The 19,979-nt window shown below is 53.5% G+C and overlaps 1 protein-coding gene across 1 annotated transcript in view; it reads right to left on the reverse strand.

Moving 5' to 3' along the window:
• The window catches only part of LOC140411771 (uncharacterized), a 33,920-nt gene extending 20,859 nt beyond the window's left edge, over window positions 1-13,061 (reverse strand). Inside the window, exons 1-2 of the mRNA XM_072500755.1 lie at window positions 12,852-13,061; window positions 9,403-9,532 (exon numbers count right to left, since the gene is read on the reverse strand). Of these exons, the coding sequence (XP_072356856.1) occupies window positions 9,403-9,532; window positions 12,852-12,983 (262 nt within the window). The 5' untranslated portion in view covers window positions 12,984-13,061. The remainder of the gene's footprint in view (window positions 1-9,402; window positions 9,533-12,851) is intronic.
• Window positions 13,062-19,979: the final 6,918 nt, after the last annotated feature.

The raw sequence follows: 19,979 nt of genomic DNA on the forward strand, positions 1-19,979 counted from the left end.
ACTGGTGTGTGTCACTGCTGGAAGGGGGAGACAGCACAGAGCTGTCCAGATAGACACTGGTGTGTGTCACTGCTGGAAGAGACAGACAGCACAGAGCTGTCCAGATAGACACTGGTGTGTGTCGCTGCTGAAGGGGGAGACAGCACAGAGCTGTCCAGATAGACACTGGTGTGTGTCACTGCTGGAAGAGACAGACAGCACAGAGCTGTCCAGATAGACACTGGTGTGTGTCGCTGCTGAAGGGGGAGACAGCACAGAGCTGTCCAGATAGAAACTGGTGTGTGTCGCTGCTGGAAGGGAAAGACAGCACAGAGCTGTCCAGATAGACACTGGTGTGTGTCACTGCTGGAAGGGACAGACAGCACAGAGCTGTCCAGATAGACACTGGTGTGTGTCACTGCTGGAAGGGACAGACAGCACAGAGCTGTCCAGATAGAAACTGGTGTGTGTCGCTGCTGGAAGGGAAAGACAGCACAGAGCTGTCCAGATAGACACTGGTGTGTGTCACTGCTGGAAGGGGGAGGCAGCACAGAGCTGTCCAGATAGACACTGGTGTGTGTCACTGCTGGAAGGGACAGACAGCACAGAGCTGTCCAGATAGACACTGGTGTGTGTCACTGCTGGAAGGGACAGACAGCACAGAGCTGTCCAGATAGACACTGGTGTGTGTCACTGCTGGAAGGGACAGACAACACAGAGCTGTCCAGATAGACACTGGTGTGTGTCACTGCTGGAAGGGGGAGACAGCACAGAGCTGTCCAGATAGAAACTGGTGTGTGTCACTGCTGGAAGGGACAGACAGCACAGAGCTGTCCAGATAGACACTGGTGTGTGTCACTGCTGGAAGGGGGAGACAGCACAGAGCTATCAAGATAGACACTGGTGTGTGTCACTGCTGGAAGGGACAGACAGCATAGAGCTGTCCAGATAGACACTGGTGTGTGTTACTGCTGGAAGGGACAGACAGCACAGAGCTGTCCAGATAGACACTGGTGTGTGTCACTGCTGGAAGGGAAAGACAGCACAGAGCTGTCCAGATAGACACTGGTGTGTGTCACTGCTGGAAGGGACAGACAGCACAGAGCTGTCCAGATAGACACTGGTGTGAGTCACTGCTGGAAGGGACAGACAGCACAGAGCTGTCCAGATAGACACTGGTGTGTGTCACTGCTGGAAGGGACTGACAGCACAGAGCTGTCCAGATAGACACTGGTGTGTGTCACTGCTGGAAGGGGGAGACAGCACAGAGCTGTCCAGATAGACACTGGTGTGTGTCACTGCTGGAAGGGACAGACAGCACAGAGCTGTCCAGATAGACACTGGTGTGTGTCACTGCTGGAAGGGACAGACAGCACAGAGCTGTCCAGATAGACACTGGTGTGTGTCGCTGCTGGAAGTGACAGACAGCACAGAGGTGTCCAGATAGGCACTGGTGTGTGTCACTGCTGGAGGGGGAGACAGCACAGAGCTGTCCAGATAGACACTGGTGTGTGTCACTGCTGGAAGGGACAGACAGCACAGAGCTGTCCAGATAGACACTGGTGTGTGTCACTGCTGGAAGGGGCAGACAGCACAGAGCTGTCCAGATAGACACTGGTGTGTGTCACTGCTGGATGGGGGACACAGCACAGAGCTGTCCAGATAGACACTGGTGTGTGTCACTGCTGGAAGGGACAGACAGCACAGAGCTGTCCAGATAGACACTGGTGTGTGTCACTGCTGGAAGGGACAGACAGCACAGAGCTGTCTAGATAGACACTGGTGTGTGTCACTGCTGGAAGGGACAGACAGCACAGAGCTGTCCAGATAGACACAGGTGTGTGTCACTGCTGGAAGGGACAGACAGCACAGAGCTGTCCAGATAGACACTGGTGTGTGTCACTGCTGGAAGGGACAGACAGCACAGAGCTTTCCAGATAGACACTGGTGTGTGTCACTGCTGGAAGGGGGAGACAGCACAGAGCTGTCCAGATAGACACTGGTGTGTGTCACTGCTGGAAGGGACAGACAGCACAGGGCTGTCCAGATAGACACTGGTGTGTGTCACTGCTGGAAGGGACAGACAGCACAGAGCTGTCCAGATAGACACTGGGGTGTGTCACTGCTGGAAGGGACAGGCAGCACAGAGCTGTCCAGATAGACACTGGTGTGTGTCACTGCTGGAGGGTGAGACAGCACAGAGCTGTCCAGATAGACACTGGTGTGTGTCACTGCTGGATGGGACAGACAGCACAGAGCTGTCCAGATAGACACTGGGGTGTGTCACTGCTGGAAGGGACAGACAGCACAGAGCTGTCCAGACAGACACTGGTGTGTGTCACTGCTGGAAGGGGGAGACAGCACAGAGCTGTCCAGATAGACACTGGTGTGTGTCACTGCTGGAAGAGACAGACAGCACAGAGCTGTCCAGATAGACACTGGTGTGTGTCGCTGCTGAAGGGGGAGACAGCACAGAGCTGTCCAGATAGACACTGGTGTGTGTCGCTGCTGGAAGGGAAAGACAGCACAGAGCTGTCCAGATAGACACTGGTGTGTGTCGCTGCTGGAAGGGACAGACAGCACAGAGCTGTCCAGATAGACACTGGTGTGTGTCACTGCTGGAAGGGACAGACAGCACAGAGCTGTCCAGATAGAAACTGGTGTGTGTCGCTGCTGGAAGGGAAAGACAGCACAGAGCTGTCCAGATAGACACTGGTGTGTGTCACTGCTGGAAGGGGGAGACAGCACAGAGCTGTCCAGATAGACACTGGTGTGTGTCACTGCTGGAAGGGACAGACAGCACAGAGCTGTCCAGATAGACACTGGTGTGTGTCACTGCTGGAAGGGACAGACAGCACAGAGCTGTCCAGATAGACACTGGTGTGTGTCACTGCTGGAAGGGACAGACAACACAGAGCTGTCCAGATAGACACTGGTGTGTGTCACTGCTGGAAGGGGGAGACAGCACAGAGCTGTCCAGATAGAAACTGGTGTGTGTCACTGCTGGAAGGGACAGACAGCACAGAGCTGTCCAGATAGACACTGGTGTGTGTCACTGCTGGAAGGGGGAGACAGCACAGAGCTATCAAGATAGACACTGGTGTGTGTCACTGCTGGAAGGGACAGACAGCATAGAGCTGTCCAGATAGACACTGGTGTGTGTTACTGCTGGAAGGGACAGACAGCACAGAGCTGTCCAGATAGACACTGGTGTGAGTCACTGCTGGAAGGGACTGACAGCACAGAGCTGTCCAGATAGACACTGGTGTGTGTCACTGCTGGAAGGGACAGACAGCACAGAGCTGTCCAGATAGACACTGGTGTGTGTCACTGCTGGAAGGGACAGACAGCACAGAGCTGTCCAGATAGACACTGGTGTGTGTCACTGCTGGAAGGGAAAGACAGCACAGAGCTGTCCAGATAGACACTGGTGTGTGTCACTGCTGGAAGGGGGAGACAGCACAGAGCTGTCCAGATAGACACTGGTGTGTGTCACTGCTGGAAGGGGGAGACAGCACAGAGCTGTCCAGATAGACACTGGTGTGTGTCACTGCTGGAAGGGACAGACAGCACAGAGCTGTCCAGATAGACACTGGTGTGTGTCACTGCTGGAAGGGACAGACAGCACAGAGCTGTCCAGATAGACACTGGTGTGTGTCACTGCTGGAAGGGACAGACAGCACAGAGCTGTCTAGATAGACACTGGTGTGTGTCACTGCTGGAAGGGGGAGACAGCACAGAGCTGTCCAGATAGACACTGGTGTGTGTCACTGCTGGAAGGGACAGACAGCACAGATCTGTCCAGATAGACACTGGTGTGTGTCACTGCTGGAAGGGACAGACAGCACAGAGCTGTCTAGATAGACACTGGTGTGTGTCACTGCTGGAAGGGACAGACAGCACAGAGCTGTCCAGATAGACACTGGTGTGTGTCACTGCTGGAAGGGACAGACAGCACAGAGCTTTCCAGATAGACACTGGTGTGTGTCACTGCTGGAAGGGGGAGACAGCACAGAGCTGTCCAGATAGACACTGGTATGTGTCACTGCTGGAAGGGGGAGACAGCACAGAGCTGTCCAGATAGACACTGGTGTGTGTCACTGCTGGAAGGGACAGACAGCACAGGGCTGTCCAGATAGACACTGGTGTGTGTCACTGCTGGAAGGGACAGACAGCACAGAGCTGTCCAGATAGACACTGGGGTGTGTCACTGCTGGAAGGGACAGGCAGCACAGAGCTGTCCAGACAGACACTGGTGTGTGTCACTGCTGGAAGGGGGAGACAGCACAGAGCTGTCCAGATAGACACTGGTGTGTGTCACTGCTGGAAGAGACAGACAGCACAGAGCTGTCCAGATAGACACTGGTGTGTGTCGCTGCTGAAGGGGGAGACAGCACAGAGCTGTCCAGATAGACACTGGTGTGTGTCGCTGCTGGAAGGGAAAGACAGCACAGAGCTGTCCAGATAGACACTGGTGTGTGTCGCTGCTGGAAGGGACAGACAGCACAGAGCTGTCCAGATAGACACTGGTGTGTGTCACTGCTGGAAGGGGGAGACAGCACAGAGCTGTCCAGATAGACACTGGTGTGTGTCACTGCTGGAAGGGACAGACAACACAGAGCTGTCCAGATAGACACTGGTGTGTGTCACTGCTGGAAGGGGGAGACAGCACAGAGCTGTCCAGATAGACACTGGTGTGTGTCACTGCTGGAAGGGGGAGACAGCACAGAGCTGTCCAGATAGACACTGGTGTGTGTCACTGCTGGAAGGGACAGACAGCACAGAGCTGTCCAGATAGACACTGGTGTGTGTCACTGCTGGAAGGGACAGACAACACAGAGCTGTCCAGATAGGCACTGGTGTGTGTCACTTCTGGAAGGGCCATACAGCACCGAGCTGTCCAGATAGACACTGGTGTGTGTCACTGCTGGAAGGGACAGACAGCACAGAGCTGTCCAGATAGACATTGGTGTGTGACACTGCTGGAAGGGACAGGCAGCACAGAGCTGTCCATATAGACACTGGTGTGTGTCACTGCTGGAAGGGACAGGCAGCACAGAGCTGTCCAGATAGACACTGGTGTGTGTCACTGCTGGAAGGGACAGGCAGCACAGAGCTGTCCAGATAGACACTGGTGTGTGTCACTGCTGGAAGGGACAGACAGCACAGAGCTGTCCAGATAGACATTGGTGTGTGTCGCTGCTGGAAGGGACAGACAGCACAGAGCTGTCCAGATAGACACTGGTGTGTGTCGCTGCTGGAAGGGACAGACAGCACAGAGCTGTCCAGATAGACACTGGTGTGTGTCACTGCTGGACGGGACAGACAGCACAGAGCTGTCCAGATAGACACTGGTGTGTGTCACTGCTGGAAGGGAGAGACAGCACAGAGCTGTCCAGATAGACACTGGTGTATGTCACTGCTGGAAGGGACAGACAGCACAGAGCTGTCCAGATAGACACTGGTGTATGTCACTGCTGGAAGGGACAGACAGCACAGAGCTGTCCAGATAGACACTGGTGTGTGTCACTGCTGGAAGGGACAGACAGCACAGAGCTGTCCAGATAGACACTGGTGTGTGTCACTGCTGGAAGGGACAGACAGCACAGAGCTGTCCAGATAGACACTGGTGTGTGTCACTGCTGGAAGGGGGAGACAGCACAGAGCTGTCCAGATAGACACTGGTGTGTGTCACTGCTGGAATGGGGCTGTCCAGATAGACACTGGTGTGTGTCACTGCTGGAAGGGACAGACAGCACAGAGCTGTCCAGATAGACACTGGTGTGTGTCACTGCTGGAAGGGACAGACAGCACAGAGCTGTCCAGATAGACACTGGTGTGTGTCACTGCTGGAAGGGACAGACAGCACAGAGCTGTCCAGATAGATACTGGTGTGTGTCGCTGCTGGAAGGGACAGACAGCACAGAGCTGTCCAGATAGACACTGGTGTGTGTCACTGCTGGAAGGGACAGACAGCACAGAGCTGTCCAGATAGACACTGGTGTGTGTCACTGCTGGAAGGGACAGACAGCACAGAGCTGTCCAGATAGACACTGGTGTGTGTCACTGCTGGAAGGGACAGACAGCACAGAGCTGTCCAGATAGACACTGGTGTGTGTCACTGCTGGAAGGGACAGACAGCACAGAGCTGTCCAGATAGACACTGGTGTGTGTCACTGCTGGAGGGGGAGACAGCACAGAGCTGTCCAGATAGACACTGGTGTGTGTCACTGCTGGAAGGACAGACAGCACAGAGCTGTCCAGATAGAAACTGGTGTGTGTCACTGCTGGAAGGGACAGACAGCACAGAGCTGTCCAGATAGGCACTGGTGTGTGTCACTGCTGGAAGGGACAGACAGCACAGAGCTGTCCAGATAGACACTGGTGTGTGTCACTGCTGGAAGGGACAGACAGCACAGAGCTGTCCAGATAGGCACTGGTGTGTGTCACAACTGGAAGTGACATACAGCACAGAGCTGTCCAGATAGACACTGGTGTGTGTCACTGCTGGAAGGGACAGACAGCACAGAGCTGTCCAGATAGACACTGGGGTGTGTCACTGCTGGAGGGGGAGACAGCACAGAGCTGTCCAGATAGACACTGGTGTGTGTCACTGCTGGAAGGGACAGACAGCACAGAGCTGTCCAGATAGACACTGGTGTATGTCACTGCTGGAAGGGACAGACAACACAGAGCTGTCCAGATAGACACTGGTGTGTGTCGCTGCTGGAAGGGGGAGACAGCACAGAGCTGTCCAGATAGAAACTGGTGTGTGTCACTGCTGGAAGGGACAGACAGCACAGAGCTGTCCAGATAGACACTGGTGTGTGTCACTGCTGGAAGGGGGAGACAGCACAGAGCTATCAAGATAGACACTGGTGTGTGTCACTGCTGGAAGGGACAGACAGCACAGAGCTGTCCAGATAGACACTGGTGTGTGTCACTGCTGGAAGGGACAGACAGCACAGAGCTGTCCAGATAGACACTGGTGTGTGTCACTGCTGGAAGGGACAGACAGCACAGAGCTGTCCAGATAGACACTGGTGTGTGTCACTGCTGGAAGGGGGAGACAGCACAGAGCTATCAAGATAGACACTGGTGTGTGTCACTGCTGGAAGGGACAGACAGCACAGAGCTGTCCAGATAGACACTGGTGTGTGTCACTGCTGGAAGGGACAGACAGCACAGAGCTGTCCAGATAGACACTGTTGTGTGTCACTGCTGGAAGGGACAGACAGCACAGAGCTGTCCAGATATACACTGGTGTGTGTCACTGCTGGAAGGGACAGACAGCACAAAGCTGTCCAGATAGACACTGGTGTGTGTCACTGCTGGAAGGGGGAGACAGCACAGAGCTGATCCATATAGACACTGATGTGTGTCACTGCTGGAATGGGGCTGTCCAGATAGACACTGGTGTGTGTCACTGCTGGAAGGGACAGACAGCACAGAGCTGTCCAGATAGACACTGGTGTGTGTCACTGCTGGAAGGGACAGACAGCACAGAGCTGTCCAGATAGACACTGGTGTGTGTCACTGCTGGAAGGGACAGGCAGCACAGAGCTGTCCAGATAGACACTGGTGTGTGTCACTGCTGGAGGGGGAGACAGCACAGAGCTGTCCAGATAGACACTGGTGTGTGTCACTGCTGGAAGGGGGAGACAGCACAGAGCTGTCCAGATAGATACTGGTGTGTGTCGCTGCTGGAAGGGACAGACAGCACAGAGCTGTCCAGATAGACACTGGTGTGTGTCACTGCTGGAGGGGGAGACAGCACAGAGCTGTCCAGATAGACACTGGTGTGTGTCACTGCTGGAAGGGGGAGACAGCACAGAGCTGTCCAGATAGACACTGGTGTGTGTCACTGCTGGGAGGGGGAGACAGCACAGAGCTGTCCAGATAGACACTGGTGTGTGTCACTGCTGGAAGGGAGAGACAGCACAGAGCTGTCCAGATAGACACTGGTGTGTGTCACTGCTGGAAGGGACAGACAGCACAGAGCTGTCCAGATAGACATTGGTGTGTGTCACTGCTGGATGGGACAGACAGCACAGAGCTGTCCAGATAGACACTGGTGTGTGTCACTGCTGGAGGGGGAGACAGCACAGAGCTGTCCAGATAGACACTGGTGTGTGTCACTGCTGGAAGGGACAGACAGCACAGAGCTGTCCAGATAGACACTGGTGTGTGTCGCTGCTGGAAGGGACAGACAGCACAGAGCTGTCCAGATAGACACTGGTGTGTGTCACTGCTGGAAGGGGGAGACAGCACAGAGCTGTCCAGATAGACACTGGTGTGTGTCACTGCTGGAAGGGACAGACAGCACAGAGCTGTCCAGATAGACACTGGTGTGTGTCACTGCTGGAAGGGACAGACAGCACAGAGCTGTCCAGATAGACACTGGTGTGTGTCACTGCTGGAAGGGAGAGAAGGAGACTCCTGTACTCGCAGCCCTGGCACAATACTGAACGGGAAACGGTGGCACAGGCGTGTCCATGTGTCCAGCAGTATGGTGCTGCCCATGAAGACTAGCTGGGCATGGAGACGGAGGGCAGGAAGTGTGGTGAATGATGCATCAGGAGCGGCGCAGCACTGTGGCAGTGTTGCATTCACCTCAAATATCGGGTGAACCGAGAGCCCCCTGTTCACGCCAGCCTTCATCACCATTAACCCGCCATTGGGAGACTTGTAACGGAATTTTACACCAGCGGGTATTCGACGGTCTGGCTCCCACCAGATTCACCGCATCCTGCCGGCACTAAGAGAATTGGGAGAATGGGGTCCCTGGTTTAACAGAGCTGTGAGTGAGGTCGGTCTCATTGCTCTATTGGACTGATCCATTTAATTGCACGGACCCTCTCTTCACTTTCCCCATTCGTTAAACATTTCTCTGTTGAATTTTAGCCTTGCATTTGTTTCCAGTTCATTCCCGTGACTTCCGGCCTCCCCAGAGTTGGATTTGGAGAGGGTTTTCCAAAGATGTTACATTCGCGCCACACAAGTGCCCGGCAATGACCATCTCCGACAAGAGAGGGTCTCACCCTCGCCCCAGAGAGCGGGGAATCTGTGGAATTTGAAGAAGGAATTAGATTTGCTCTCGGGGCGAAAGGGATCGAGGGAGATGGAGGAAGGTGGGATCAGGGGATTGAACTTGATGATCAGCCATGATCACAATGAATGGCGGAGCAGGCTCGAAGGGCCGAATGGCCTCCTCCTGCTTCTATTTTCCCGGTTTGTTCCTATGTGTGTAAGTAGCCCAAACAGCGCCTCAACCCACTGGTCACATGTGACCGCGGAACGCTCTGGGATTGACAATTCTTTGCTCAGTGTGTCAGTCTGTACAGAAAGTTTCAAACGTGACAGGTTAAAGAGTGAGTGGCTGTTTTAGAATCTGTTGTTACTTTGAAGGAACATCTGACATACCTGCAACATTCCCACAACGTGCATAACTGAATAGTTTCTCCAGACCGATCGCCAGCGCACTTTTAATATCCACGGCATCAACGTCAGTTTCAATCCTCCGGCGTTCTTTGAATTGCACCTCAAGATAATTCTAAAACAAGAAAATAAAATCCATCACCATGTGACACAACTGAACTCGCACCAAAACACATCAGTGTTGAGTGGACTGTCCTCGGTTCCCAGGTGTGGGAGCAGTATTCATGTCCTGTGATAGGGAGACCCCCCCTCACAGAGACCCCTGTGACAGGGAGACCCCCACAGAGACCCCTGTGACAGGGAGACCCCCCCTCACAGAGACCCCTGTGATAGGGAGACCCCCACAGAGACCCCTGTGATAGGGAGACCCCCACAGAGACCCCTGTGATAGGGAGACCCCCACGGAGACCCCTGTGATAGGGAGACCCCCACAGTGACCCCAGTGATAGGGAGACCCCCACAGAGACCCCTGTGATAGGTGAACCCCCACAGAAACCCCTGTGATAGGGACACCCCCCCCACAGAGACCCCTGTGATAGGGACACCCCCCCCACAGAGACCCCTGTGATAGGGACACCCCCCCACAGAGACCCCTGTGATTGGTGAACCCCCCGAACGACCCCCTTCCTGCAGGAACCCCCTCCACAGGCGACTCCCCACACAAAGGCCCCCCCCACATACAAACACAGAGCCTTCCCAGAAGATGGACCACCCCTACCTGGAAGCTTAGAGCAGTCCAGACAGGGTCAGTTAGTGCCACCTATTACAGGGGTCCCTGTGGGGAGGGGTTCCGTATCACAGGGGTCTCTGTGCGGGGCGGAGCTATCAGGGGGCCCTCTGTGGGGGGGGGGGGCGGTCTCCCTATCACACGGGTCCCTGTGGGGAGGGGTTTCCTATCACAGGGTCTCTGTGGGGAGGGTTCTCCCTAACCCAGGGGTCTCTGTGCAGGGGGGGTGCTATCAGATGGGTCTCTGTGGGGGGGGGGGTCTCCCTATCATAAGGGGTCTCTGTGGGGGGGGTTCTCCCTATCACAGGTGTCTCTGTGGGGTGGGGTCTCCCTAACCCAGGGGTCTCTGTGCAGGGGGGGTGCAATCAGATGGGTCTCTGTGGGTGGGGGCATCTCCCTATCACAGGTGTCTCTGTGGGGGGGTGGGTCTCCCTATCACAGGGGTCTCTATGGGGAGGGGTCTCCTTATCAGAGTGGTCTCTGTGGGGGGGTCTCCCTATCACAGGGGTCTCTATGGGGAGGGGTCTCCCTATCACAGGGGTCTCTCTGGGGAGGGGTCTCCCTAACACAGGGGTCTCTGTGGGGGGTCTCTCTTTCACAGGGGCCTCTGTGGGGCAGGGTCTCCCTATCACAGGGGTCTCTGTGGGGAAGGATCTCCCTATCACACAGGGTCACTGTGGGGGTCTCCCTATCACAGGAATCTCTGTGGGGAGGGTCTCACTATCACAGGGGTCTCTGTGGGGGGGAGGGGGGCTCCCTATCACAGGGGTCTCTGTGCGGAAGGTCTCACTATCACAGGGGTCTCTGTGGGGGTCTCCCTATCACAGGGGTCTCTGTGGGGGGGGGGGGTCCCTATCACACGGGTCTCTGTGGGTGGTTCCCGTATTACTTTGACCCCTGTTGGGGAATCCTCCTATTACAAGTGTCCAAGGATTGGGTCAACCCTGTACGTGTGGGTCAGGAGAGTCCGGATTCAACCCAGGTGGTTGGGGGCTGCTGTGCGGTGTGGTGCTTGAGAGGGGTCAGTGCTGATTTGCGGTCCGGGGGGTGGGCGGGAATGGGGGTGGGGGCTGTGTGGTGTGGTGGGGAGGGAGGGGTCAGGGCTGATTTGCGGTCCGGGGGGTGGGCGGGAATGGGGGTGGGGGCTGTGTGGTGTGGTGGTTGAGAGGGGTCAGGGCTAATTTGCGGTCCGGGGGGTGGGTGGGAATGGGGGTGGGGGCTGTGTGGTGTGGTGGGGAGGGAGGGGTCAGGGCTGATTTGCGGTCCGGGGGGTGGGCGGGAATGGGGGTGGGGGCTGTGTGGTGTGGTGGGGAGGGAGGGGGTCAGGGCTGATTTGCGGTCCGGGTGGTGGGCGGGAATGGGGGTGGGGGCTGTGTGGTGTGGTGGGGAGGGAGGGGTCAGGGCTGATTTGTGGTCTGGGGGGTGGGCGGGAATGGGGGTGGGGGCTGTGTGGTGTGGTCGGGAGGGAGGGGTCAGGGCTGATTTGTGGTCCGGGGGGGTGGGCGAGGATGGGGGTGGGGGCTGTGTGGTATGGTGGGGAGGGAGGGGTCAGGGCTGATTTGTGGTCTGGGGGGTGGGGGGGCTGTGGATGGGCTCAGTTGGTCACTACAATCTCGTCCCAGGTGTGGTGGGCCTCACCAATGGGGCAAATGCTCCGATGTGACTCCCGGGGAGAGAGAATCCCGGGAGTGCAGAGCAAAGGGGTCATTCCCATCCATTCCCATTTATTTATGCTCCCGCTGGCGTGCGACATGGAACCCGTTCCCGCCGTCACTGAGGGGCTCAAAGCATCGCGTTCCCGTTGTCACCAATCCCAATGTTACCCCAATTCTCCGTCCCATTGGGGAACACATCCCGGATATCCCGGACTGCAGAATCCAGCCCTTCCAGTCACAGAATCATCCCTCCACCACCCTCAGCTTCCTGCCTCTCAGCCAATTGTGGGTCCAATGTGTCTCTTTGCCTTGGGTGCCATGGGCCCTGACTGGATCAGTCTGCCACGAGGGACCCTATCAAAAGCCTGGCGAAAGCCCATATCGACCACTCCAAATGCATTCCCCTCATCAACACTCCTGCTCACCGCCTCAAATAATTCAACTGTGTTTGTCAAGAAAGACCTTCCACGCTGACTATTCCTGATTAATCCGTGTCTAAAGTACAGATAGATTCTGTCCCTCAGAATATTTTCCTGATCCCAGCCTTGAATTTAGAAATCATTAACTGTGTGAGTGCCGGGTCCCGGGATGTGTGAACCGCCCGGGGCAGATATTTCACTGTTTATTCCAGTTCACACACTCAGCATTGACAATCCTCCCTGCCTGAGTCAGACAGATGTTTGACAGTAAAGAGAGTAAAGGGGACTCGACCCAAAAACACAGACATTAAATAATTTCCACTGGTACGAACGTTACACAATGCAGTAAACTCTGAAGGGCAGCACGGTAGCACAATGGTTAGCACTGTGGCTTCACTGCTCCAGGGTCCTGGGTTCAATTCCCGGCTTGGGTCTCCGGGTGCTCCGGTTTCCTCCCACAAGTCCCGAAAGATATGCTGTTAGATGAACTGGCCATTCTGAATTCTCCCTCTGTGACCCAAACAGGCGCCGGAATGTGGCGACTAGGGGCTTTTCACAGGAACATCATTGCAGTGTTAATGTCAGCCTACTTGTGACAACAATAAAGATTATTATTGTTCTAATTATACTTACCTTGTCCTCAATGATTACTGCGGGTGTAAGGCAGTCATCTTTTTCACAGAGGCCGAGCCCCTCGGCTACCGCATCCTGTGCAGCGAGTTGGTTCCAGAAGAGGACAGACACGGTTAAGAAGATTCGCAGCATCTTGGTGTCGGTACAGGTCACTGGTGAATTCACTGAATGACCCTCAGCACCTTCAGCTCGATCTGCAGTTTGAGCAGAGAGCTCAGAGATTTTTATACAGTTTTAAGGGGACGATTTTGAATAAAGTTCAGCTACGGGAACATCAGATGTTGAAGAAACGCCCAAGCTGATTAACTATGGAAATGTTTTTTGGTGTTTTGATCACAGCCTGGAATTTAGAAACCATTTAGAAATCACGGGCAGCACGGTAGCACAATGGTTAGCACTGTTGCTTCAGTGCTCCAGGGTCCCTGGTTCGATTCCCGGTTTGGGTCACTGTCTGTGTGGAGTCTGCACGTTCTCCCCGTGTCTGCGTGGGTTTCCTCCGGGTGCTCCGGTTTCCTCCCACAAGTCCAGAAACATGTGCAGTTGGTGAATTGGACATTCTGAATTCTCCCTCTGTGACCCGAACAGGCGCCGGAATGTGGCGACTAGGGGCTTTTCACAGTAACTTCATTGCAGTGTTAATGTTCGCCTGTATGTAACAATAATAAAGATTATTATTATCTCTGTGATGCCGTTTACCGGGAAATGTGAACCGCCCGGGGCAGATATTTCACTATTGATTCCAGTTCACACACTCAGCATTGACCCCCCTGCCTGAGTTAGACAGGAAATGTGAACCGCCCGGGGCAGATATTTCACTATTGATTCCAGTTCACACACTCAGCATTGACCCCCCTTCCTGAGTTAGACAGGAAATGTGAACCGCTCGGGGCAGATATTTCACTATTGATTCCAGTTCACACACTCAGCATTGACCCCCCTGCCTGAGTTAGACAGGAAATGTGAACCTCCCGGGGCAGATATTTCACTATTGATTCCAGTTCACACACTCAGCATTGATCCCCCTGCCTGAGTTAGACAGGAAATGTGAACCGCCCGGGGCAGATATTTCACTATTGATTCCAGTTCACACACTCAGCATTGACCCCCCTGCCTGAGTTAGACAGGAAATGTGAACCGCCCGGGGCAGATATTTCACTACTGATTCCAGTTCACACACTCAGCATTGACCCCCCTGCCTGAGTTAGACAGGTAATGTGAACCGCCCGGGACAGATATTTCACTATTGATTCCAGTTCACACACTCAGCATTGACCCGCCTGCCTGAGTTAGACAGGAAATGTGAACCGCCCGGGGCAGATATTTCATTATTGATTCCAGTTCACACACTCAGCATTGACCCCCCTGCCTGAGTTAGGCAGGAAATGTGAACCGCCCGGGGCAGATATTTCACTATTGATTCCAGTTCACACACTCAGCATTGATCCCCCTGCCTGAGTTAGACAGGAAATGTGAACCGCCCGGGGCAGATATTTCACTATTGATTCCAGTTCACACACTCAGCATTGATCCCCCTGCCTGAGTTAGACAGGAAATGTGAACCGCCCGGGGCAGATATTTCACTATTGAATCCAGTTCACACACTCAGCATAGATCCCCCTGCCTGAGTTAGACAGGAAATGTGAACCGCCCGGGGCAGATGTTTCAGGATTGATTCCAGTTCACACACTCAGCATTGACCCCCCTGCCTGAGTTAGACAGGAAATGTGAACCGCCCGGGGCAGATATTTCACTATTGATTCCAGTTCACACACTCAGCATTGACCCCCATGCCTGAGTTAGACAGGAAATGTGAACCGCCCGGGGCAGATATTTCACTATTGATTCCAGTTCACACACTCAGCATTGATCACCCTGTCTGAGTTAGACAGGAAATGTGAACCGCCCGGGGCAGATATTTCAATATTGATTCCAGTTCACACACTCAGCATCGTTCCCCCTGCCTGAGTTAGACAGGAAATGTGAACCGCCCGGGGCAGATATTTCACTATTGATTCCAGTTCACACACTCAGCATTGATCACCCTGCCTGAGATAGACAGGAAATGTGAACCGCCCGGGGCAGATATTTCACTATTGATTCCAGTTCACACACTCAGCATTGATCACCCTGCCTGAGTTAGACAGGAAATGTGAACCGCCCGGGGCAGATATTTCACTATTGATTCCAGTTCACACACTCAGCATTGACCCGCCTGCCTGAGTCAGACAGGAAATGTGAACCGCCCGGGGCAGGTATTTCACTATTGATTCCAGTTCACACACTCAGCATTGACCCCCCTGCCTGAGTTAGACAGGAAATGTGAACCGCCCGGGGCAGATATTTCACTATTGATTCCAGTTCACACACTCTGCATTGAGCCCCCCTGCCTGAGTTAGACAGGAAATGTGAACCGCCCGGGGCAGATATTTCACTATTGATTCCAGTTCACACACTCAGCATTGATCCCCCTGCCTGAGTTAGACAGGAAATGTGAACCGCCCGGGGCAGATATTTCACTATTGATTCCAGTTCACACACTCAGCATTGTCCCCCGCTGCCTGTTTTAGACAGGTAATGTGAACCGCCAGGGACAGATATTTCACTATTAATTCCAGTTCACACACTCAGCATTGTCCCCGCTGCCTGAGTTAGACAGGAAATGTGAACCGCCCGGGGCAGATATTTCACTATTGATTCCAGTTCACACACTCAGCATTGACCCCCCTGCCTGAGTTAGACAGGAAATGTGAACCGCCCGGGGCAGATATTTCACTATTGATTCCTGTTCACACACTCAGCATTGACCCCCCTGCCTGAGTTAGACAGGAAATGTGAACCGCCCGGGGCAGATATTTCACAATTGAATCCAGTTCACACACTCAGCATTGACCCCCCCCTGCCTGAGTTAGACAGGAAATGTGAACCGCCCGGGGCAGATATTTCACTATTGAATCCAGTTCACACACTCAGCATTGACCCCCCTGCCTGAGTTATACAGGAAATGTGAAACGCCCGGGGCAGATATTTCACTATTGAATCCAGTTCACACACTCAGCATTGACCCCCCTGCCTGAGTGAGACAGGAAATGTGAACCGCCCGGGGCAGATATTTCACTATTGATTCCAGTTCACACACTCAGCATTGACCCGCCTGCCTGAGTCAGACAGGAAATGTGAACCGCCCGGGGCAGATATTTCACTATTGATTCCAGTTCACACACTCAGCATTGATCCCCCTGCCTGAGTTAGACAGGAAATGTGAACCGCCCGGGGCAGATATTTCAATATTGATTCCAGTTCACACACTCAGCATCGTTCCCCCTGCCTGAGTTAGACAGGAAATGTGAACCGCCCGGGGCAGATATTGCACTATTGATTCCAGTTCACACACTCAGCATTGATCACCCTGCCTGTGATAGACAGGAAATGTGAACCGCCCGGGGCAGATATTTCACTATTGATTCCAGTTCACACACTCAGCATTGATCACCCTGCCTGAGTTAGACAGGAAATGTGAACCGCCCGGGGCAGATATTTCACTATTGATTCCAGTTCACACACTCAGCATTGACCCGCCTGCCTGAGTCAGACAGGAAATGTGAACCGCCCGGGGCAGATATTTCACTATTGATTCCAGTTCACACACTCAGCATTGACCCCCCTGCCTGAGTTAGACAGGAAATGTGAACCGCCCGGGGCAGATATTTCACTATTGATTCCAGTTCACACACTCTGCATTGAGCCCCCCTGCCTGAGTTAGACAGGAAATGTGAACCGCCCGGGGCAGATATTTCACTATTGATTCCAGTTCACACACTCAGCATTGATCCCCCTGCCTGAGTTAGACAGGAAATGTGAACCGCCCGGGGCAGATATTTCACTATTGATTCCAGTTCACACACTCAGCATTGTCCCCCGCTGCCTGTTTTAGACAGGTAATGTGAACCGCCAGGGACAGATATTTCACTATTAATTCCAGTTCACACACTCAGCATTGTCCCCGCTGCCTGAGTTAGACAGGAAATGTGAACCGCCCGGGGCAGATATTTCACTATTGATTCCAGTTCACACACTCAGCATTGACCCCCCTGCCTGAGTTAGACAGGAAATGTGAACCGCCCGGGGCAGATATTTCACTATTGATTCCTGTTCACACACTCAGCATTGACCCCCCTGCCTGAGTTAGACAGGAAATGTGAACCGCCCGGGGCAGATATTTCACAATTGAATCCAGTTCACACACTCAGCATTGACCCCCCCCTGCCTGAGTTAGACAGGAAATGTGAACCGCCCGGGGCAGATATTTCACTCTTGATTCCAGTTCACACACTCAGCATTGACCCCCCTGCCTGAGTTCGACAGGAAATGTGAACCGCCCGGTTCAGATATTTCACTATTGATTCCAGTTCACACACTCAGCATTGACCCCCCTGCCTGAGTTAGACAGGAAATGTGAACCGCCCGGGGCAGATATTTCACTATTGAATCCAGTTCACACACTCAGCATTGACCCCCCTGCCTGAGTTAGACAGGAAATGTGAACCGCCCGGGGCAGATATTTCACTATTGATTCCAGTTCACACACTCAGCATTGACCCCCCTGCCTGAGTTAGACAGGAAATGTGAACCGCCCGGGGCAGATATTTCACTATTGATTCCAGTTCACACACTCAGCATTGATCCCCCTGCCTGAGTTAGACAGGAAATGTGAACCGTCCGGGGCAGATATTTCACTATTGATTCCAGTTCACACACTCAGCATTGTCCCCCGCTGCCTGTTTTAGACAGGTAATGTGAACCGCCAGGGACAGATATTTCACTATTGAATCCAGTTCACACACTCAGCATTGACCCCCCCCTGCCTGAGTGAGACAGGAAATGTGAACAGCCCGGGGCAGATATTTCACTATTGATTCCAGTTCACACACTCAGCATTGACCCCCCTGCCTGAGTTAGACAGGAAATGTGAACCGCCCGGAGCAGAAATTTCAATATTGATTCCAGTTCACACACTCAGCATCGTTCCCCCTGCCTGAGTCAGACAGGAAATGTGAACCGCCCGGGGCAGATATTTCACTATTGATTCCAGTTCACACACTCAGCATTGTCCCCCCTGCCTGCGTTAGACAGGAAATGTGAACCGCCCGGGGCAGATATTTCACTATTGATTCCAGTTCACACACTCAGCATTGACCCCCCTGCCTGAGTTAGACAGGAAATGTGAACCGCCCGGGGCAGATATTTCACTATTGATTCCCGTTCACACACTCAGCATTGACCCGCCTGCCTGAGTTAGACTGGAATTGTGAACCGCCCGGGGCAGATATTTCACTATTGATTCCAGTTCACACACTCAGCATTGACCCCCTGCCTGAGTTAGACAGGAAATGTGAACCGCCCGGGACAGATATTTCACTATTGATTCCAGTTCACACACTCAGCATTGACCCCCCTGCCTGAGTTAGACTGGAAATGTGAACCGCCCGGGGCAGATATTTCACTATTGAATCCAGTTCACACACTCAGCATTGACCCCCCTGCCTGAGTTAGACAGGAAATGTGAACCGCCCGGGGCAGATATTTCACTATTGATTCCTGTTCACACACTCAGCATTGACCCCCCTGCCTGAGTTAGACAGGAAATGTGAACCGCCCGGGGCAGATATTTCAATATTGATTCCAGTTCACACACTCAGCATTGACCCCCCTGCCTGAGTTAGACAGGAATTGTGAACCGCCCGGGGCAGATATTTCACTATTGATTGCAGTTCACACACTCAGCATTGACCCCCCTGCCTGAGTTAGACAGGAAATGTGAACCGCCCAGGGCAGATATTTCACTATTGATTCCAGTTCACACACTCAGCATTGACCCCCCTGCCTGAGTTAGACAGGAAATGTGAACCGCCCGTGGCAGATATTTCACTATTGATTCCAGTTCACACACTCAGCATTGATCACCCTGTCTGAGTTAGACAGGAAATTGAACCGCCCGGGGCAGATATTTCACTATTGATTCCAGTTCACACACTCAGCATTGACCCCCCTGCCTGAGTTCGACAGGATATGTGAACCGCCCGGTTCAGATATTTCACTATTGATTCCAGTTCACACACTCTGCATTGACCCCCCTGCCTGAGTTAGACAGGAAATGTGAACCGCCCGGGGCAGATATTTCACTATTGAATCCATTTCACACACTCAGCATTGACCCCCCTGCCTGAGATAGACAGGAAATGTGAACCGCCCGGGGCAGATATTTCACTATTGATTCCAGTTCACACACTCAGCATTGATCCCCCTGCCTGAGTTAGACAGGAAATGTGAACCGCCCGGGGCAGATATTTCACTATTGAATCCAGTTCACACACTCAGCATAGATCCCCCTGCCTGAGTTAGACAGGAAATGTGAACCGCCCGGGGCAGATGTTTCAGGATTGATTCCAGTTCACACACTCAGCATTGACCCCCCTGCCTGAGTTAGACAGGAAATGTGAACCGCCCGGGGCAGATATTTCACTATTGATTCCAGTTCACACACTCAGCATTGACCCCCATGCCTGAGTTAGACAGGAAATGTGAACCGCCCGGGGCAGATATTTCACTATTGATTCCAGTTCACACACTCAGCATTGATCACCCTGTCTGAGTTAGACAGGAAATGTGAACCGCCCGGGGCAGATATTTCAATATTGATTCCAGTTCACACACTCAGCATCGTTCCCCCTGCCTGAGTTAGACAGGAAATGTGAACCGCCCGGGGCAGATATTTCACTATTGATTCCAGTTCACACACTCAGCATTGATCACCCTGCCTGAGATAGACAGGAAATGTGAACCGCCCGGGGCAGATATTTCACTATTGATTCCAGTTCACACACTCAGCATTGATCACCCTGCCTGAGTTAGACAGGAAATGTGAACCGCCCGGGGCAGATATTTCACTATTGATTCCAGTTCACACACTCAGCATTGACCCGCCTGCCTGAGTCAGACAGGAAATGTGAACCGCCCGGGGCAGATATTTCACTATTGATTCCAGTTCACACACTCAGCATTGACCCCCCTGCCTGAGTTAGACAGGAAATGTGAACCGCCCGGGGCAGATATTTCACTATTGATTCCAGT

The sequence above is a fragment of the Scyliorhinus torazame genome, chromosome 4 (assembly GCF_047496885.1).
Source record: "Scyliorhinus torazame isolate Kashiwa2021f chromosome 4, sScyTor2.1, whole genome shotgun sequence".
NCBI classification, from domain to species: Eukaryota; Metazoa; Chordata; class Chondrichthyes; order Carcharhiniformes; family Scyliorhinidae; genus Scyliorhinus; species Scyliorhinus torazame.